The sequence below is a fragment of the Coccinella septempunctata genome, chromosome 4 (assembly GCF_907165205.1).
Source record: "Coccinella septempunctata chromosome 4, icCocSept1.1, whole genome shotgun sequence".
Lineage (NCBI taxonomy): Eukaryota > Metazoa > Arthropoda > Insecta > Coleoptera > Coccinellidae > Coccinella > Coccinella septempunctata.
The window spans coordinates 18,735,499-18,758,693 of record NC_058192.1 but is presented as its reverse complement, the minus strand read 5'-3'; the positions used below and the strand labels follow the sequence as shown (position 1 = coordinate 18,758,693).

The 23,195-nt window shown below is 33.4% G+C and overlaps 1 protein-coding gene across 2 annotated transcripts in view; it reads left to right on the top strand.

The window, feature by feature from the left end:
* LOC123310730 (probable multidrug resistance-associated protein lethal(2)03659) overlaps positions 1 to 23,195 on the top strand; it is a 37,978-nt gene that overhangs the window by 1,894 nt on the left and 12,889 nt on the right. Inside the window, exons 1-2 of one of the 2 annotated variants that reach the window (XM_044894363.1) lie at positions 7,844 to 8,029; positions 21,238 to 21,367. In XM_044894363.1, coding sequence (XP_044750298.1) covers positions 21,291 to 21,367 — 77 coding nt within the window. In that variant the 5' untranslated portion in view covers positions 7,844 to 8,029; positions 21,238 to 21,290. Of the gene's footprint in view, positions 1 to 7,843; positions 8,030 to 21,237; positions 21,368 to 23,195 lie in introns of those variants that run through there. The other variant, XM_044894361.1, reaches the window with a different exon arrangement.

Below are 23,195 nucleotides of genomic sequence, written 5' to 3'. Positions count from 1 at the left end.
CCGCATAACTTCTAAACGGTGCATGCCACCAAATTGAAATTTCGTGCTCAAGTATTTGTTGTTGAAATAAATTATTCATTACACTTCAACATTTCTGATATTGTTATTAAGGGTGTTTTTAAAGGGTGAGTTATGATTTTTCTGGGACAACTTCTTTCGTTGTATTTATTTTGGTAAAAAAAATAGACGCATTTGATGGAGCGAAGAAAAAGGTACTATTATCCAAATACAAAAATTGAACCGTTTTCGAGATATTTGAGTTTTTCTAGTCACATGATGTTAGCAGATTCACCGCGAGATTTATCGATAACGATTTTGCAGAGAAATTTTTTTCAATTTTATCAACTTTGGAAGGATATTCTCCCTTTATGCAATTTGGCCATGAGTTTATTTATCAAACTATAGGTACTTATTTTTCAATGTACTATCAGCCCAGAAAGCTCGGTACACATTTTTGACTCACCCTGTACCTATATGATTGTAACATCGCAGTGGGCTTTCTATTGTTCTTCTTAGAATCACTTCTTAAAAGAATTTCGTGAATCTTCTGTATCCAAAAGCGTAAAAATCTACCAACTTTTCATTTCGGCTTGGAGATGCAATCAGAGAAAGATTTTCAATCATTTAAAAACCATTTCCTATTATGGCAAAATATTGTGTAGATGAAGTTCGAAAAAAATTATCACAAATATGTTCCTTGTTCAAATGAACAAATTTGAATACGAAATGATAAAGAAGTTATTTAGATAATAATGACTTCGCCTGTTTTCCAAGATATTTTTTCCATGGAAATTTGGAAAACGATATTCCAACTTATCAGTTTGCATGATATTACGAATTTTAGTGAAAAATGGATTAAGAATAGTCTTACTGTTTTCACAAATATAACGTAACAATTTCTTTTTCCTGTTGGGGATTAGCTTCGAAGAAAGGATGCTCAAGTAGTTGGGATTCAAGAAATAAGTATTGGCAAGAATAAACACTATAAGCTCAAGGCAGTCGTCTATTGCAAATTAGAATCACGAAGATTGAAAGGATGGTTATTATTGTCTTGTGAATTTCTCATGATGACTTCACATTTTCACGATAGCATCAGTAGATTTTTTTCCAATAAATGGTAGGTAATTGTTATGGTAATATTTACGCATTTTCATCATCAATGAGAGTAAAAAATTCACTTCAATTATTATACCATTGACGGATGTACTGGGAGGAAAAGTTTGTTTTAGACGATCATAAAGATGTTCCAAACTCAATTGTCCCTGAAGGTATCTCGAGAACTATAAAGATAAGAGAAAAAATGTTCAAAAACTTTCAAACTATCTTTTTGAAGAAATAAGGAAACAAAAATCAGATCGTACATTTCAATATTCATTTTCGAGTTGGGACGTGTTGCTGACAAATTATTGTTTCAAATATTCGGATTTATCTTCCATTTTACGATATTCAATGAATTCAATATTTTTTTCAGTAATGTATTATTTCATGACTAAAAATGTCGTGACTATTTCATTACGCTTTGTCTTATGGTAATGGTATCACGAACATAGCATGTACTTCATTTCACAAACACTTTTTCTAATAAGACGTTTAAAAATTTATAATCAGATATAATTTTTACAGTTCTAAATGTGATCCACCCTCCTGGTTTTTGCTAGGTATATGAATGGAGATGGAGTGATAAATTATGGTAAAAAATTTGACAATATTAACAGGAATTTTTACTTCAATCAACTTGAAGTGGAAAATTGAGAAATGGAGAAAGTTCAACACTTATCGTTATGAATGAAAAAATTCATCGTTAATGAGAAAATAAATCAAGTGGTAGTTTTTTTTGAGCTTCAGACATAATAAGTTATTTGAAAAAGGAGGATACGATATTATCCCAAATTACCATGTTCAATTCCCGAATGAACTCCAAAAACACACAAAAATTTCGAGGAAAACATTGGTAGTTTTGAACATATCTTGAATGAACAATAAGTGTGTAAAACATTAATAATTGTGAATGAATTCATGAATATCGCGTCTCGATCAATTCCTGATTCGAAGAAATCGCAAATTATTGCCGTTCTGGGAATTATATCATCGGTGAAATAATATTTTTTCAGAGTAAATAATCATAACCGTTCAATTGTGCCAGTTGTCCGCGATTTTGTCGTGAATGTTCTAAATTATTTTGGTCTGCGTTGATGAAGCATTGAGAGATAGATAGGTACCTATTTGCGTCATACCCGTTTCCTGCGGTTAATGAGAAGTTTTTACCTATGCCTTACGTTTAAATTATGTTATCGGGTTATATAGAAACCACTTTGTGCAATCGATAGATCAATAACAAAAAACTTCTAGAGTAAGTTCTAAAGACTCGATGATAGATGTATAGTTATTTCAATATTCTAAAGTCTTATCAACCTTTTAAATTGGCCAAATTCATTCCAAGGGGCTTAAGAATCTTTTGCTGGATTTCCTGGATGTGAGCCACCTTCGCTCAGATATCAGCTTTTGCCTGATTCTTCCATAATATCTCTCATCTCTCATCAGTGAAGCACCCCGACAATCCTTCCCAAATGTTTGACTGTATTTTTTAAATTTAGCAAATCCGTTTTCAATCCCTTTCAGAACACTAGAGTTTCCAAATATAAGCAGTGAAATTTCGAAGGATAATTTTTTTATCGATGCAATTGATCATGATCAATGCATTTCCTAGAGCATTATAAGATTCATAAATCCCTTCTCATTAATGAGCTACTTGTTCATCAAGAATTCACTTATCACTTGTGATTTATAGGTCATTATTCACTGATCTATCAAATGCCCAGGGCCGTCACTAGCCAAACTGGCTCCCTAGGAAAAGCCCAAAATTGGCGCCCTAATATAGAAGTCAATTAGGTCAATTAGGTATTGCTTAAACTGAGTTTCCCATGGAACGATGAATATTCGCTAAAAATGTAATCATATGATATTCAATAACACAAATCGGCATAGCTTTTAACTAGTACAGAAAATTTAAATTTCTTTTAGTACTGAAAGAAGTTATACAAGATAAGATAACTCGGTATAATTAGACCAGTGAAAGATGAGGATAAACATATTTTTGTAGAAATTTTTAGCATATATATATATTCTTTTGAAAAAGAGTGTTACAAACTTTTACAATCTGAAAATAACAATGAAGCGGGTGTAAAGGAATGGAACAAGAAACAGATCCTAAAAACCTGTTCCAGGTTCCAGATCTCAGTGTAAGCAGAGGAAAAATGTCAACGGGGTACCATACATATCTTCGTATGATACATGAAAAAACAGAGATAAAAACCTCAGAAAAAACTCTCTGTTTGCCCGTATAAGTGTAATGATGATGTATTTGTGTAAAGAATAAGCTGAAAATAATTGAAATTGAAGGACATCTTCTTCATATGCCAAAATCCAAAAACTTCCTCCCATTCTTTGTACTATGATGGTTGACGAAAAATAATCTGAAAACAAAAAAGAAAGAAAAAACGAGAGGGGTGTGTTGCATTTTATATTACTCATTAAATAATTTTGAAATTAGTAACCCAACTCAAAAAAGAATCGGTAACCGAATGAATACCTTCGAAACCACCCCGAAAACGATATATTCCACAAACTCCATAGGAAGGCAACCAGCTATAAATTTGAAAAAAATTCACCAATGTTCCTATAGCGTCAGCCATGAAAGCCTGAAACTCACGGTTCCATTCACTACTTTTTCACGAAAAATCGATTTTTCTCTCTCATCTCTTCATTCTGTAGAAAATAATTTCAGGCAAAAGGTCCCTCGCATAAATTCTCTAAACTGTAGTGGGATCCCAATAAAAATGACAACGGTTCGAAAGTTATGAAAATACAAACAAAAACTAGCAAACACAAGAACATCCACATTTAGGTATAGGTAAAACATTACATTACATTCAGGAATAATGAAGTTTGTTACTGGTGAAAGAATTTTCAAAATCGATTTGGTAGTTCTAGAGATCAATTCTACAAACCCACTTTTTTGCTTTACCATTTTTTCCGATTCAGCTCGGTTTAAAAGATGCAGGCAGATGAAAAACCATAAAAAATGTTATTTTTAGTTCTCACAAACGGTTTTATCGAATGAAATTAATTTTGGAATATAGTTTTTCATTTAATTGAAGATTTTTTTTCGAACACAAGATATCACCCACGTCATCCAGTTTTCTCGTTATGACCACTACGTACAATAAAAATGACAAAAATTCAAAGAACTCAACTCTTGAAAATAAATTGGACGCTATTTAGTGAATATTTGAATATTTTTCAAAATAAAAGGATTCTTCATATTTTCCCGTATAATTCGCCATTTTCGAGTTATATGATGTTCAAAAATTAAAAAGTATCTGTGCAATTCGAAAAATTGGGTACTTTGACCGAATGCAACTTTTTTGAAAGATCCACAGATGTGTAGTTATTCTGAAGGTAATTTTGTTCTTCCATGGGTGGCACAGCTCATTATGAAATCTTAAAATGACTATATATTTTTATCAGGGCGAATCTGAAAATGGTATAAGAAAAAGTGTTTCTTTTGACCTCAAGATTCTACTGTTAAAATATTTTTACGAGTCGAAGACTCAGTCTGTATATGCGAAAAACAAAAAAGGTACCTATTCAAAAATATCTTTTGATTGGAAGTGTCACTATTTTGCCATTTTACTGGAAACAATACCAGGGTTTTCATCTAAGTATGAACTCTCTTTCCAAAAGAAGTAACGTACATTTCATAATCAAACTTAAAGTCACTTTGCAAAGCTTCCTTTAGTGTCATTTTTAGTAGGGTTAGAGGTAGCTTTAAAATAAAAGGCACTTTGAGTTCGATTATGAAAATGCTTCTTTATTTAAGTTCTGAAGGAGATGCTTTCGTGTGTTATTAGAAAAAAAACAAGATTTTCCAGTTTTGCTATTGATATTCATTACTGTAGAATCTTCAGAAACCACCTCTTAAATGTCACTCCGATCGATTCAGTCATGTCTTCTCTTGATAATTAAACGATCAAATAGCTAATTAGGTAGAAAAATTATTCCATGTGCCTCCAATCCGTGACGCTTCAATGTTATAAACATCACAGCTGTGTACATAAAATTTATGTGGGCAAATCCCGACATCTTTTGAAAGTCTTCTATTATTTGCTGGTTTCTTATCGTTGTCACATCTAGCAGATAGAACGGATCCAATGGCATTTGTTGGCGAATAAAGGAAGGTAAGGTCAAGGCGCTTTTTAATGGCATCAAAAACTTTTGAACGATCGTTTATGGGTCATTGCCGACCTTGATTACCATGCAACGTAACTCGAATCTTGATGGTCAATGACGATGGGCCACTTAATTTTTTTATTGATTACTTAGAGATCTCGAAACCTAAAATATTTACGAATTAAAATAACGAAATGGAATAAGGGAAATGAGTAATGTTGTCTCAAGTTTTCAAAAAGTCTACCTTGATACAGAAATTGGTTGACAAGGATTTTCGTTAGGGGCGATTTAACAGTGAAATGGTGGCAGGCCAGCACATCAATTGCGGTCAGTGGTTTCAAAGTTTACTAGGTTATTTTTTTCGTTAAATAATGTTTTCCCAATTCTCCTTTCTTTGGTTTGAGTTATGAAATAGTCATTACTTGAATGTTTACGTGATACACATTGAAAGTGGTAAGATAGAACAGTTTTTGAAACTGATACCTTTATATATAAAACTAATTGATTTTGCTATTAAAAAAGCACCTTCAGTTCTACGCTAATCTATCTGAGGATTTTATTGTTATAACAGAATAAGTGTAGTGTGAAACATACTCTTTCTGGTGGAATAACTTTTTTTTTTCAATCTATAGGTGCCTATTAGTTTCACTGTAGATTTTCATCGGGTATCTGCCATATACAGGATGATAAAGAGATATAGAGATTTTAAGTTTTCATAATGAGCTGTACCACTTTTGGAAAAATAAAATTACCTTCAGAATAACTAGCTAAATCTGAGATACTACACATCTGTAGATCTTTTGAACTGAGTGCCCAATTTTTCAAATGTCACAGATACTTTTTTCATTTTTGAACATCAAGTTACTCGAAAACGGCACCTTCACGAGAAAATATGAAGAATACTTCATCATTTTACAAAACTTTCAAATATTCATTAGATAGCGAGAAATTCTGGGATCTTTTACTCAAACACTTGAAAGGACAGATACACGATATCATTATTACATACTACTTGAAGAAAAATAGACTACGAGAGTCTAAGTCCTATCTATAAGAATATCAGTCCATTACACCAATAATTCGAAAAGAAAGCAATGGGTGTTGGCTGATGCATCTCGAACCTTCTGATGAGAAAGTTTTATTGACCTTGACCCACAAACTATTCGATATTAGTTCATTGAAACACGTTGTCTGAGGAATTTTTCATATCGATGAACGGAAATTTATCCAGAAACCAAATCAAAAAATATGGACCATGAAAATGAGGAAAAAATGACATAATTTCTAGGTCGAGAACCACAATGTCAGCTTGCTTGTTCATAAGGTCTCCTATTTTTTGTAGCAATGAAATAAACTCAACTTTTAAGAGAACCTCAGGAGAAATAATTTTTCATTATTTGGAAATGTAATAAATTCAAGTAGTGGGAGAGTCCATAAATAACTACGCACATAAAACATGCACTCACAACTGGAAAATCCAATTTCAATAGAAAACTTTGCGAAAACTTGAAGGAGTATAGGTAATGAGAAAATGAACAATAATTATTAATTTCTCGGAAGGCAAACAAAATCCTACAATGCTCGTGGTCGGTAAACTTCAAGCCTACATACTACATATAGAAGTATGTCAAGAGAGAGAGTTGTATAGAAATATACTTGTAAAGATGTTATGAATAAATAAACACTAATTATGACGAATGGCCCGATCAAAATGTTTCACCTGGAAACTAAATGTCACATTGTTTTCATTGAGCTATATCTGCGCAACGAATAGGACATTAAATATCCACGCACATACATATAAAGGTTTTGGCTAATTTGGTTTCGTTTTTCGATCTTATGATATGGTAAAGTACTTTCATCAACGATTATTTGCTTTTAGTTGTAATAATATCTCTATTCGAACTACAGAACGTTCGTCAAAATTCGTCGTCAAGTAGGTTATTAAATTTAAAAATAAATAAATATTTCCTCATAAGTCGCTCATTTTCAACTTTAGGAAGAAAGGTGATTCGAGCCTTGTTATTGAGAATGTTATTACGAATCGAAATGAAATATAGGGTGTTCCATTAAAAAAAATATCATTTTATGAAATAATTTAAAACCGCGACTGTCAATTTTCTGATTTTTTTTTCGGCATCGGGAAGGCCTTTAAAAATGCTACTAGTTTGTCCATTCAACCGAATTCGTAGCATCAATAATAACAGAGTTGGCAATAGTGCCGATTTAATATGGAACCCCCTGTATATTTATGCAATTTTCACCAGATCACCGAATCTTGAAGAAAAATTGAAAAGAAAGTAATTAGGTAATAAATTTGACATTTAATTCTGGACCGAAAATCTTGTGAACCATCAACAAACTTGCGTTGCCCCTATACTACTGAATACACGCGGATGATCTCATATATCAACATCTGCAAGCTCTTCGCAATCTCCATCTTCCCACCTCACAGCAATTTACACAAAAAACAATTATTCCGCATAAATTATTCTCGAGACTTTGATTGATAAATTGGACGAATTATTATGTTTCCTGTACAGGACTTCAAATTCGCTTGATTATATTAAAAGGTCTTACAATAGTCCCAGTCCGTGTCTCAGTCTATATAGAAGAAAGAGCGCTTAAATTGGGGCTTAGTCGTGGCAAATATCTAGGTGATCGCATAATTTGTTCACGGTCGACAGTGGTTTTTAACCGAGTGTTTAGTTCGAAACGGTAGCTGTTATAAGTATCGGTCAGTTCAATCGATCGATGAGAGTCTGTGATCTCTCGATTCCGATTAATCGTTTCTCCAAAGGTATGTACTCTTTCGCACCAATTATGTTACATTCTAAGCTCGAAAGAGATAATATTCCAACTACTTCACCTAAAAATTTTCCAAGAGAATCCTACGCTACTTCAGTTGATTCCGGTTGATATGAATCATTTGTATGAACAAAAATTTTTTCATCATCATTGTACTCAATATCAAAAATACAATTATGAATATTTTTTATATTTGAATGACTAGATTTTTCATTCATTCTGAATGAATTTTCGAACCAATGAAAAGTTCTTTTCTACAGAGCATAGAAGAATCACAAACATTATTTTGAGACGAATTTTGGCGCTAGTGGTTAACTATGGTTAGGTTGTAGTTACTTGGGTAACCACATTTTGGCGATGATAACCATGTAACTATGACGTTTCAATGACGTCACAGGAAGTTAACCACGTAACTACACGTAACCTTCCTCTTGAGTAGGGTTAAAGAGTATGGTATGTAGTTTAGTGCCATAGATTCTTAACAGAGACGCACAGAACACAAATAGTAGACGTTGGGAGCGGGATTCACGATGCACAGAACGCACCCATATAGAAGGGAAACTCTCCTTCTATGTTTAAACTAAACGCAGAAATTTGCTCGTAAAGCTCGATTAAAACGTTGATTGAAGTAATACTTCAAATTCGATTGACAACTGTGTTTTCTATTTGTGTTGATATAAAATTCGAAATAATAATGGATGATTTGGAAGATGAGATATTACTTGATGATGATCTTGATACACTTGGCAATATTAAATTTGGATTTCCCAGATGTTTTCCCAGTAGAAGAAATTATTTCGACAGAATGGACCTCACTTTTTTCAGAAGTTTTCGTTTGACGAAAGAAAACGTGCTATTTTTTTTGCCATATATGGAGAATTATTTGGAATTTAATAATTAGTTATATTATACCAAAATAGATATTTCAGGAATAATAGTGTTGCCCCAATAAATCAATTGCTAAATACATTGAGGTTTTATGCTAGTGCTGATGGTCAGTTGGCTTTTGTTGATAATTTCATAAATGTAGATGTATCGACAGGATCAAGAATTATTGCTGCATTTTTATTAGCAATTGGTAAATTATATTCCGAATTCATTAAAATGACCAAAGATGAGGGTATAGTGAAATTCAACAGTCCTTTCACAAGAAGGCTTCTTTTCCTATTCTTAGAGTAATAGGATGTGTTGATGCTACTCATATTCGCACTTCAAATTCAAAACACAATACCGAAACTCCAAAAGAAATGTTCAAATTTCCCACCTTGACAACAGAAGTTTAGTCACAAAACCTTGACTTCTTTTTCTTTTTAATTTATCTTCTATGATGTGCTTCGTTGAAAATTTGAATTTTCTATGCTGTGAGTGGTGTTGCCAAACCTATCGATGATTAAAGTAAACAACGATTATGATTCCACGGTGCAAACCGTCAACCGATTAGTTTAACGATGGTTACCAGCGAAACGGTGCAAACGGGCATTATTTTTATCGAAAACTAACCAAACAAAACGTACAGCTGACACCTAACAGCTGATGACATAAATGTCATCAGTAACTATGACGTCAGAGATAACCATAACCATAGTTAGCTGTGGTTACAGCGCCAAAATTCGCCTTTGATATGTTTTAATGATTTTTGTGTATGACAGTTGTCATCTCCATCATCGAAACTACTGAATAAATGAGTGAAAATAGATTGATCTACACAGCCCGCTTGACGAGAAGACCAGTGGTTTTCAAATTTTAAATTGGTATTAAATTACCAAACATACTGTGTTGAACTGAGAATGAAATATCCTTTGAAATGAGTACAATGAGGTATTACCTATTACTAATTAATCTAACTCCTATGTCATCGACTCAAAGCTTACTTGGGAGTACCGAAGGAAACTCAATGAAATAGGCAAGAACAACAAGGTTTCCTTAGTCTAGGCTCCACTATGGACACTCTGGAATCAGAGGAAACGAGGAAGCCAACTCAGAAAGGTGTGCACCCTTTCTGAGTTGGCTCCTTACCGGGCCCAGAGGTTTTCTGTGGTATAGGAAAATGCAACTATAAGAAAAAGAGTTTCTGGAGAAGGAAGGAACCATAAAAAAATAATCTGGAGGAATCTTCCAGGAACAGATCACCATTGCAAGCCTGCGTAAGGAATCTCTGGACGAGAAAATTATTGGAGGAATGAAGCCCTCTGAGATACTGAAGTTCATTGGAACTTTGGAGCTGGAGGGTGAGCTGTAGAGGGCGCTGAAAACAGCTCTGATGGGGGCACAATAAACCTCAAGGTCGCAGTGACATGTAACCCCCATATAAAACTATAACTATAATTATTGCTATTAAAAATTCAGTGATCTTATAAAATGATTTATACTCAATGGTAACACTTAATTGTTCAAATTTAGGAAAAATTTTCGAAGTGATTACGTCATTGGTTACGTCGTGATGAAGTCATTTATTTTCAACACAACCATATGCCATGTGATAACTCTTTGAAAATTTCACCATACGTAAAGAGTGTCTCAAATCCGATGCTCACTGTGAGCATCTCGGGATCTATAAGACTGGGAGAAAAAATCTTGAAGGAACCCAGATCTCTTTTTTCGCAATAATAATATAATAGATATCAGAAATCAGATTGTGAATAATTTGCTTCTTTCTCGAGTAACATGGCGTTCCTGCAAAATGAATGTTTCATCTTGGTTTCTGTTCGATATATTCGACTTACTGCTCTTTTCAGTTCGTTCTATGCTACATTTCTATCAAAGTTTCTTTTCAATTTATGCGTATTCTTCATGAAATCAAAAGTTTCAGACAATTTCTCTTTTCTATATGATATTCTCTTTCTTGAAGAAGATGAGTTACAATTATGCAATAGGCACGAAATGAATTGAATCTTTAGATAAATGGAAAATATTTCAAGAATGAACTCTAATATCTTTGAAACAGATGACATTTTTGATTTTGAAAAACCGGTAACGGGATGTTTTTCGACAAATCTGCAACAAAATAACTGCGTTGAAAAATGGGTGCCCAATTCAAAAAACACCAACACTCTTCTATGTCTCTGAAATGGTAATTGATTTCTATGATCCGTTACGAGTAGGTATCACATAAAACATAAAAAATGAAAAAAAGTTTTGGAATTTTTCGAATATCCAGAACAAAAACCACGTCATATCGAAATACATATCTATTTGTAACAGTCATTTTTCAGATACGCCCTGTTACTCGAGAACAAATCAAGATATAAATGATTTACGTTCTGATATCTTATTATTTCGAAAAAAGAGATCTGGGATACTTGATGATGTTTTCTCTAAGTCTTATAGTTCTCGAGATGCTTTCAGTGAGCATCGAATTTGGGACATCCTATTATTTGTTATATGAAAAAAACATATGGAAACAGTTCTTTCCTCTCCAGATTTCACTGACATAAAATTGCACCACTATAATTCTACTGAAGAATACTATCAACAATCCAAGTGAACTGAGGTAACAAGAAAACAGAACAAGGCCCAAAGGTCCAAGAGCCTTTTATGTGACACAAAAGAGCAAATCAATAAAATGCCAGTCTGATAGAAATAATTTTCTGGATCTAAATTTCAGCTTTCATTTCGTTATCTATGAAAACTTTGAAGAACCTAATAATCCCATTATACATATCTGTATACATAATATATGGAAATTTTAGCGAGAATAGATTCTTATAAAAACCCAAACCACATAATATAAATTATTAGTTACATCTATCAATACATTTCTGCCATGAAAAACACATTGGCTTTTGAGCCAACCTGTCCAGGTAAGAACATTTGTAGCCATATAAAGCATTCGATGAATTTATGGAATTAATCACGCCAATTTTATCGTCTATAAAAACAAGATGACGGACCTTGTTTGATGGCCTTCTGGATTCACAATGAAATGATATTGTTGACGAGTGATCGATTATTCAACAATGCGTACAAAACTTTCATGTTATTTCTACAAACATTACTCAACCAGTAGGAACTAAGTTTTTAGTACCTAATTTCAATTGAAATATCTTTGAAATGGGAATATAATTTCAGCCTAAGCCATTACACAGGGTAATAAAAACAACTGCGAAAAATTTCAGGAGATTCATTGGCCAAAAATAGAAGTATGTAGATTGTTATATGACACTTTTTCGGATTCTCATTCCTTGAAAGGATGAATACTTAGATTTTTCACTTTGGAATTTTTATCTAGCAAAATAAAATATTTCTACAGTTTTTGAAAAATCCTAGTGTACTATAAATGGGATGAGTACCACTATTTTTTCAACCTCAACCACTAATACGATATTTACATGGGATTGAAACAAACAGCAATCTTGACAAGTTATTGAATAACTTTCCAGAAATCTAATCGTGTCAAATTTTGATCTCCTTAATTCACTTCGTAGCTTTAGAAGTTTTGGAGGAAATATTTGAAACGTGAAGTACTTTTTCCTATGGTTGATTCTTTCGAGAGTTTTAATTCAGCTGAGGGTGAGAATTTGAAAAATTCCCTGATGATATAAAAGAAGCGTAAAATCACTTTTTTCAAAGTTCATCCTTCAAAAGTTATAACTGAGTTAGTGGGGGGAAATCCGAAAAAGTTTCATATATCAAACTACATAGTCCTATTTTTACCCAATGAATAATTCACTGAAATATTGTCGCCTATATATAGGGTTGAATACTAGCTCGAATAATTCAGTGGAATTTGCATCCAAAGACACTTTTGCCAGAAAGAGAGCACACTAGGCTTATTGGCATGGTTATTGGTTACCCTTCTGTGGTAATGTGTGTGCAGATTCTATACTTATTTGTTAATATGCTCATATTTTTTCTTTTCTTTAATTTTATCACGGTATCTCCGGAATAATCTAAATCATCAAAAGTATTTACACCTCTGTCTCGGAATTATTAGGTCAATGAAGGTCAACAATGACAAGTATGTCTTGGAGATGGCTTTCGAGTGAACCGATAGCTTCACAATTCATAGGTATTCTCTTTATAAATCTCATTGCAAATTTATAAAACAATTCATGACCTTTTGACCAATTTTATCTTCATTTATTAGGACAATAATCTCAAATTTGTTCGGCACTTATGATTGATTATTTCAATTATGCTCGAGTTACCTCGATTGAATCATGACTAAGAAGATTCACTCTTATCACATCTGTATTTCTATTTCGTGGTGCCAAACATTTATACACTTTTTGGATAAAATAAGAAACAAAATTCATATCTAAATGCATTATTGAATGTTTTAGTTATAAACCACCTGATGACTTTAAAATTCATAAATTAAAATCACAAGACCATTAGATTTTATTCGAATCTATGCTTCTACTCGAATTTATCGAAAAATGTTAACACATTTCGATCAAGCAATAACTGAGGAGAATAATTTGCATATAAGATACGATAAACAAAAGAAAAAAGCAAGCTTCTTTCATTTCATTGAATCCGAGCAACACAGAGACACCCAACTAAACTGTATGGAAAAATTTCCCTCAAAATTCATCTTTCTAAGGTCATTAGAGAATTACGATGTCAGAACAAGTGTACTGAAAATATTAATACAAGTAGAAGAAATAATGTCTCCAAATAAGAATCAAAACCAATAAATCTGAAAGTTTATTTTTCTGCAGTATGGTAATATTGAAAATATTTTTGTTATTTCTCGAATTGTTTTTCGAAAATTTCAAACGAAAAAATTCAGAATAAATACCTAGTTAACATTGCTATAGTTTACTATTGTTCAGTAAACTGTGTAGGTGATCAAGATAAGGTGATTTCTTTCAACACTCGTCAATATTTTCCCAAGGGTTTTTCCACGACTATTTTATTGATTTATCGGAATCGAGAAATGAAGAGCACAAATTCTGAAGCTCCATTTCGATTATTCCAAAATTCGTTTGCTATTTATTCCATCAGAGATTCAAACTCTGTCACAAAAGTTTACTGAACAAAATAATCATTCCAACCGGTAGCCCCGAAAGTCGGCAAATAAAATTCAATGAATAATGAAAGAGAATTTAGATAATAGTGGATACAATTAAATACATAAATGATGACAACAGTCAGTACGAACTCAGCGGTGCATGAAGATGATTCAGCTTTAGAATATGTTGGTAATAATTGTTGTACATTCGTGTAGTGAAAATTGTATTGTTGCGAATTCATGTGATACAAGGTCGGCAGAAATTAAAAAAATTGCCACGCTTTTTTTTTCATAATAAGAAATTGTTACTTGGTGTATAGGAACTATAGGGTATTTGTTCCCGGAGTTCGTTTCCGTTGGGAAATTTAGGATTGAAATTAATGCTGTGATTTTTGAAATTAGCATAATTTCCTTAAGAAAAAAAGATATGAAACATTGAAATATGTCACTATAAGCAGGACGTATAAGTTATATGTACCTACTCGGTGACATTGATGTGTTATAGTGATTGTCAGAAGACTCAGAAGGAATAATTTCCTGAACAGAATGTCTCTATCTGAATTATGAAGCTTGTTGGGGTAACATTATAAAATTTTCATCTTTTGAACGATTATAGATTCTCTACTTTTACGGTAGTTTTCGTTTTGATTAGATCTAGACCAGTGGTTACTATGTTTCCAGAAATGGACAATCAAGATTAAACCAAAAGGAAACAGTATACAGTATTTGAGGTGAGGTTTTTTTTTTTCAACAGAAGGTAGAACTGGTGAAAATGAAGCGTTTCACCACAAATCACTTATACAAAATTTTCAAAATGGCAAAGTTGAAAAATATATTGAAAATGATTACTGAAATAGATCCTTATACGATAATCTTGTCGTTCGAACATTCCAACAATCTTCGTAAAAATGAGATGAAATCGGGAACATCATAGCACTTTTTCAACATAACTAACATGAGCACTTTCAAGTTTCACCCTAATTTTATTATTTTATTTATTTGAATTTACGTGTGTCAACATTTATGTCATTGATACGAGGAACTGTACATTCATTATATATGTCTACAAAGTTGAATTTCTTTCAAAAAATCTAAAGTTGCTTCGGCTGTTTCATGAGAGCTGAGGTTGTTCTTGAGATTATCCTTTAGACCATATTTGAGGCGAGCATCTCTGTAACGAGTACAGTCGAGTATTATGTGCTGTACTGTTAGGCGTGTAGAACAGTACTCGCAATTTGGGGGATCATCATTTGTCATCAGATGATAGTGAGTAAGTTTCGTATGTCCTATTCTGAGCCTTCGAATTATGGTTTTCTTTTTTCTTTCAAGTCTATTAATTTTTGGCGGATCGTCTACTCTCTTCACCCTAATTGCACTATACAACAATTATGATTCTCTCAAAAGTGACCTGATGCATCTAATCCGATGAACTTGGTACTGAACCATTCATTGTCCAGCCATATGTTCATGTTTTGTTTCGATTTTGCGATACCGGAGTCACCTTCCACAGTCCCGTACTTGAAATTTTGTCGAACTTCAAGGGTTCTTCTTGGTTGGACGACTCATTTTGATGAGTTCTACCTTCTGTCAAAAAAAAGTCTCATCTTTGAAAACACCCTGTATACTGCAATAGACCAGGAAGGAAAACAAAGAAGAAAAAGGCAAGAGATTTTGAGATTGAACGGAAAAATGAAGCGAAATATCTGTGTGTTATCCTAGATTAAATAGGTATCTACTTATATCAAGAATATAAGAATTAAACGAGACAAGGTCAAGGATGTCTATAGCCATTAATTAACCTAAGCAGCAAACAGTAACTTATGCCAAGCATACCGCACGCAGGTACAGTGTGTTTCACGTAAGCGGGTAGCGGGTCACTGGATTTTGTGACTCAATCATTGGGCAAAATTGAAAAACGATCGATCAATATGATAGTATTTTCCATTGGCTATCCAAATATTCTATCGGCAAAACTATCGAGCGAATACATAGAAAGAGATATAGCGGAACCGTTTTTCAATAAAAGCACAGAATACCAATCTTCAAAATTCTATAGCTCAATTGTAGCCCATTTTTCTTAAACATACTTTTTATGTAACATAGGACATAGTAAATATTATTGAAATTTAATTTCAATATTATTGAAATTTGATTGAATTTGATAGCAATATTTTCTATTTTCTTCATTCGATATATTTGAACTCGATGTTTTCTATACATCGTTGCCATCCCCGGATGTGATTCCCTCGCCCGAGAACGAGAAGAATTTGGCATGCGTTATGGAGCTTCACGTAGCACGTAGCAGACCCGTTTCTCATCTTCTTCTGACCGTCAGACCGTCCCTATTTGTAAAAAAAACTTCTATTTATACCATATCACCCATTGTGCACAATAAGTTTTGTATTCATTTTGTTCTCCACAATCCTCGTAACCATATTTCATTTTTGGCGGGTAACAGGAATGACAGTATGCGCGAGTGTGTGAGCTAGCTATCGATCCGCTAAAGATGAACAACAAAGATTATATTCTATGTCAAGAATTTCCATTATATCAAAGATTTCAAGGCGAAAGATCCGGTAAATATACCTACTGAGTGACATTAAAATGAGAATGTTCTCATTTAAATACCTACCTAGTTCGACATTTCTCAGCATACAGGGTGTTATAGTGAATAAGTGAGACAAGCTTAGATACGGGTGTGATCCTGTATGAAGAAAGAATAACGGTTTGCAATACAAATGTTGTCCGCAAATGTTTCGTTTTTCGAGAAACGGCATATATGCTCAAAACTGATCATTTTTTTATAGCTCTGACATGCAATTAAGAATTTCATGTTCATCATTGGAGCCCAGACGGATAATGATGTCGAATTAAGAAAAAATTGGAAGCCACTGAGATTTTCAAAATGAAAATCTTTTTTCAATTCTTTGTTCAATTTTTTGACAAAAATATGTTATGCTTTTTCGTATGGGGCATCGTTTTTAGACAATAATAGAAGATCTAAACAAAATCGACTTAAATGGGCTTAGGTTTGTTAAAATTTTTAATTACAAGACAAAAATGTGCGATATGTATATCCTTAGTAGCTCTAAAACACACCGAATTTCGTTTGGGAAATTATATCGATCAGTTTTAGCTCACTAAGTACCTAAATAGTCAGTTTTCAAGAAAAACTATAAAATTTTATATCAACCAGTCATTATTTTTTCATGCACATCACTCCTGAAGTGTGTTGTATTTTTTTCTAACACCCTGTATGTGCACATGAAAAATAAGTCAATGGTCAATTTTTGGGCTATGAGATTGTTATAAAGGTGACGGGCAATTCGACCAGATCCAAAGGGGTTATAATAAAGGTTATTCGCTTCAAATTGAGTATATAGTGAACCACGAGGCAAAAATGGATGGGTACTGAGATATTACGGTTTTTGTCAACTAATATTGGAGTATCGATTGAAATTCATTCTGGGAGGATTCTTCATTTCCTAATATTGGAGTGCTCCATTGTATATACTCATTAGATATTTTTCAGAAGAGGTATAGATATGAGCGGCTATTTTATGAAAGGAAATATTTGCCTAAAACTCAGAGATTACGTCACAATAAATTACCTATCTCAATTGGAATTGATTTTTTTTCTTGTGAAATTGCCATGAAATTTTTGGGAATTGAGATACAAGATGCTAAAAGCACGAAAGGATAAATTGTTTCTGTTCTAAATATTGTCAGCATGTTCGAAAGCAGAAATTATTTTCTCTACTATTATACAATAAAATTTGGTGGAAAATGGATGAAAATTTGGATGGAGAAGTTGAGGGCTGAGCTTTCCAGGACATTTATGTGAAACACGAGGTCTTTATATACAGGGTTCTTCAACCAATAATTCACTATGAAGACGCTAAAACTCCAAAAAATTGATGTAGGTATATAATATAATTGATGATATAATTATATTACTCTCATTTTCTGGCAATTAAATTGAGTGCTTTTGTTCAACCCCTTTGCCGCTATATGAAAACACATACTATGTGTGGCCCGTTGGAAAGCTCACGGAAAATAGAATATCACCATAAACTTTGTTTTTTTAATTTTGTGGTTATCAGAAGAAACACAAACCTACCCTGAAAAAAAAAATTATAGTTTCTCAATCAACCATCTGATCTGATCTTTCAACCACCTGCACATGCCAGGTACATAGTTGGATGGCCATGGGGTTGTGGCTAAGTGGTTCGAGATAAATATTTAATTTCATTCCAAAAAAATAAGTACAATCACAATCGAAACTCAATTCACGCCTCTCAAAAATTTGATTCCAAGTTATTGACGGGTTATTCGATATTAATTTTATTTATTTTTCAAGAGACTTTTGTGACGTAAGTCATATGGGTTTGCAGTTAAGGGGTTGAAGAATAACATTCAATTTAATTATTGAACTGATGTGGCCGATTCTTAATCAAAATCCATAATTGAACTAAAAAGTGAATTATATGATTTTCATTTGGATAAACTGTATAATCACGACACCTTCATCTACCTGAAGATTCTATTGTGATAAGGAAAATCATATAATTCTCTTTTTAGTTCAATTTTGTTGCCAGAAAATGAGGGTTATTGAAAATCAATTGATGAGTTGCAGCGTTTTCATTTTGAATTGTTGATAGAAAAAATAATACTAATTCCATAATGATATGAAAACCAGAACAACCACCATAAATGAATTTACTAGTGAGAATTTCTAGGAATATATTTTTGTTTGTCATTTTTCAAACTATCTATTTCTGCAGAGTGGTTTTTGTTTTCTGTTCTCACAAAATAAGTAGGTAAGCGATACTCGTATTTCCTAGCTACTTTTCATTTGATTGTCATACAATGCGTTGCAAAGAGTTGCTTTAGTTTGTTTATTAAGCCAAAAGCTTAGCAAGTTTTAGTTTAACAGGGGGCTCACAGACCTAACAGTGGGCTTACGTGAGGCTGGTTTATCCTTCAGAGAAATCGTCATCATGATGCACAAACAAAAGTGTTAGTAAGGTAGTGGATTGTTGTCGGTTATAGAATCAAGAAGGATTTACACAAAAAGCTAGAAGTATAGTGTTAGAAGAACGACCATCCTTCAAGATCTTCACCTCAGGCTTTTGGCTCTGCGAGACTGCTTCATGTCAATGTCAATTGCAGAGCATGCCCCTCTACACACTGTGATGGCAAGCCAATTACAATACGAACTGTTTATCGTCAGATCAAAAGTTTTAGACCATCCTCAACTCATCCTATCTTTCACTCCTATAGTCACCGAATTGATCGACTGGCTTGGTGCAGAGAACAGCTAAACTGGAACCTTGAATGGAATAATATTATACATATTTAGTATTGAATCAAGATTTTATCTAGGCATGCATGATAACCGTGCAAGGTGAAAGACCAGATCCACAATTTTTTGTCGAAACGGAATCATTGTTAGGGGTGGTATTGCTTATGGAAGAAGGTCACCTTGGGAGGATACCACATTTTTTTCCTTATATCTGCCCAACCCATTTTTCTAACAAGAAAATATGAACGACCACATGTAGCCAGAAGTATACGTTGGCTCATTTTGAAGGTGCCTTGGCCACCTGATCTCCCTTTCTTTCACCCATAAAACACGTCTGGGAAGATAACTCGATTTACCACATCCTCTATAGACTCTAGCGGCACTTCGAGACTATCTGCGCGTTTCCAAAAGTTTTCGGTTTTTTGGGAGAAAAGAATCCCAAACGACGAATCATTTTGCGAGCTCAGACACATTGAAAGAAACAAGCAAGAATTTAGGCCCGTTTTCACCAACGGTCACTCAATTTTGAAGGGGTAGCTAAAACCCCATTTACGTTACTGCTACCAGCACAACTTTCATGGAACACTTAGTACATTTTATTCACATGTAGTTAAGGCTATTGAACATTTTAACGATCAGCCCTGATCTTTCAGAAACTCCTCGGTATCCCTTCAGTAGCTAGCAAAACGATGAAGAGTTATGAATATTTCCAAAATAGACACAGGTCATCAAATTTAACAAACGTAAGTTAATTAACACTTTATAGAGAGGATAAATATACCGCCCCTTAATGTATTGTCCCTTGAAAGTTGGTGAGACCGAAATCGTAGGTGTGTCTGTAGAACTGTCATTTAAATGGGATTAGGTGTCTCTGAAATTTAGGTATCGTTGGTGAAAACTAACAGTAGACACACAAAAAATCTATTTCATAGGCCATCCGATCTACAGCCTCAACTTGGCAGCCGAAGATTTTCCTCGTCCTAAGAAGCAATTGAGGAATTGAGGCCTTCAAAAAGCATATTTTAGAACTGCTCCGAAGGGTGGTTCTTGAAGACGAATGTTTTGGAATGCAAAATATATTTTCGATAAGATTCACTTTTCTGTCCTTTCCATTCTGAATGCATAAGTATGCAAGAGCTATTGGCAAAGTCAAGGGTGCACGAGCCCCCATGGAACCATCAAAGTAGAGCCAATGGTAAAGTTTAGAGCCCAATTTGGTGTAGACACTTGATCCCTCAGGATCAATTCGAAGTGTTAAAGGGACATCACTAGGTTTCGAACCCAAATTTCAACAACATATCAGCGTGAAGGCATCGTTTTTACAGCGATCTGTAGCGCTGTAGTACCTACATTTTAGTGAATTTTGATATGAAAATACAATTTGCACGAATGTTGATCTCTCCTGTTTTTATCAGCATCCCCAATGAGTATTCATTCATCTCTTTCGAATCTATAGCATTCTCAAAATTAATTGAATCTAACAATAATCATTTCCGACATCATATTTTCACTAAAATCAACATGACACTGTAATATTCATTCAAACGCGTTACGTAACAACAATTTAATCGAATTGAATAATGTCTGATTATTAATTTCGCTCATGGAAATCGACAATTACCGCCAAATTATTGTACTTGATGTATTTTTAATTCCGAATTCCCAGTGATTACTATACACAATAACCACCTCCAAGAAGAATTTCGGTGTTTTTTAACGGAAGCAGAGTTCGAAGAATTAAAGATAAAAGTTAGCGTTTGTCTCATGATCCAGTATTTTATACGCTGATCTCTGGTATTTGATTTCCGAAGTCGGTTTATAGTGGACAGGATCGTAAATGTAGGGATAAAATGTGCCTTCTATTAGTGATAAAATTTTATGAATTTTAATTAATAAGGCTTGAAATGAAGTCGGTAATAAATCGTGATTTCTGTTACAGTCAACAATCGTGGAGAGACTTCTAGAATGAGGAATGATCACAGATAACTAAGGATGGATCCTGGAGCAACAATAAACAGAAAGCCGAATCCGAAGGACAAGGCAGGGTTCTTTTCTTTGGCATCATTGGGGTAAGTTTGACCCAAGTTAAAGTGCTCTCCTGAAAACTAAACTTGTTGAATGGTAGTTTTTCTAAAGAACCCTCGGCAAAGGCAAAAAGCAGCTATGGCTCTGCTGGCTCACTCGTTTTTTGTAAAAGATGCTATTGCTGTGCTATTTATGATGAATAAAAAAACTTTTTAAATTGCCTCCTTGATATGCACACTATTTTTAGTGAATGTTTTTCGGTTTTTCGCTACGTTATATAAACCACTGTACCTACCATGAAACATTTCTTTTCGTTTTTACTCAAAATTCACCTTCCCAAATCTTTCGTATTAGGTACTTCATATTTTCAACTGGAAAATGATGGTGATAAATAAAAGGTACAAATAAGCATTTAGCCAGCAAACATCAAGTAGAGTGCAAAAAATGAGTATTTGATTTCGACTCGTTTGAAAAGATATACAGGGAGTCTTTGACTCGTACAAATATTTTAGCAGTAGATTCTTGAGGTCGAAAAAAACACTTTTTTCTCTTACCATTTTTCTCAAGTCGGTTCGGTTTAAAAGATACAGGCTGTTGAAAAACCATAAAAAAATTATTTTTAGTTTTATTTCACAAACGGTTTCACCGAGTGAAGTTACTTTCGGAATATAGTTTTTCATTTATTTGATGAATCGTTTTCGAACATAAAATATAACCCACGTCTTCCAGTTTTCTCCTTATGAGTATTACCTAACATAAAAATACCAAACATTCAAAGAACCCAACTCTTGAAACTAAGTTGAACACTATCTAATGAATATTTGAATGTTTTGTAAAATAAAAGTATTATTCATATTTTCTTGTATAATGAGCCGTTTCCGAGTAATTTGATGTTCAAAAATTAAAAAGTATCTATGAAATTTGGATAATTGGGTACTTTGGCTGAATGCAACTCTGTTTAAAAGATCCACAGATGTGTAGGGTCACAGATTAAGCTAGTTATTCTGAAGGAAAATTTGTTTTTCCAGGGGTGGTACAGATCATTTTGTAAATTTAAAATGGCTATATCTTTTTATCAGGGCCGAATCGGAAAAAATGGTATAGAAAAAAAAAATGATTCTTTGACCTCGAGAATGTACTGTTAAAATATTTTACGAGTCAAAGACTCACCTTGTATGTTGTTGAAAATTCAAAAGAGTGTAATTTTCATTTAGGTATATCTCACAAACGATTTTATCGAATGGAATTATTTTTCGAAATATAGTTTTCCATTGAATCAATGTATCTTCTCCGAATACAAAATACCACCCACACCTTGCACTCCTTGCACTTTCTTCATTATGACCATTACATACAATAAATATATAGGTACCAGAAATACAAAAAACCCAACTCTTCAAAGTTAGTTGATCACTCACTAATGAATATTTGATCATTTTGGCAAATGAAAGCATTCTTCATATTTTCTGGTATAAGGCGCCGAGTAGTTTGATGCTCAAAATGAAAAATATCTGTGAAATTCAGATAATTGGGTGATTTGACTAAATGCTACGTTGATCAAAAGATTCACAAAATTAAATTTTATTTCAGATGGGTAGTGTCATAGATTGGGCTTGTTATTCTGAAGAGAATACTGTAGTTATTATGTGTTCTGTGTTTGTTAACTTGGCAATGTCTGATGAATTATTACATATTGGAGGGGAATATCAAAGCTAATATGGGTGGTTGTAAGCTGAAATCGCTATAATTATCGAAAACCAAATACCTAGTTACAAGCAGAAGAATATTCAAGATTCATTGGCAACGAAATTGCGGTAATTCAATTATTGTATTATGAGTACGAGTATTAAGACCCATGTACTACGACCCATG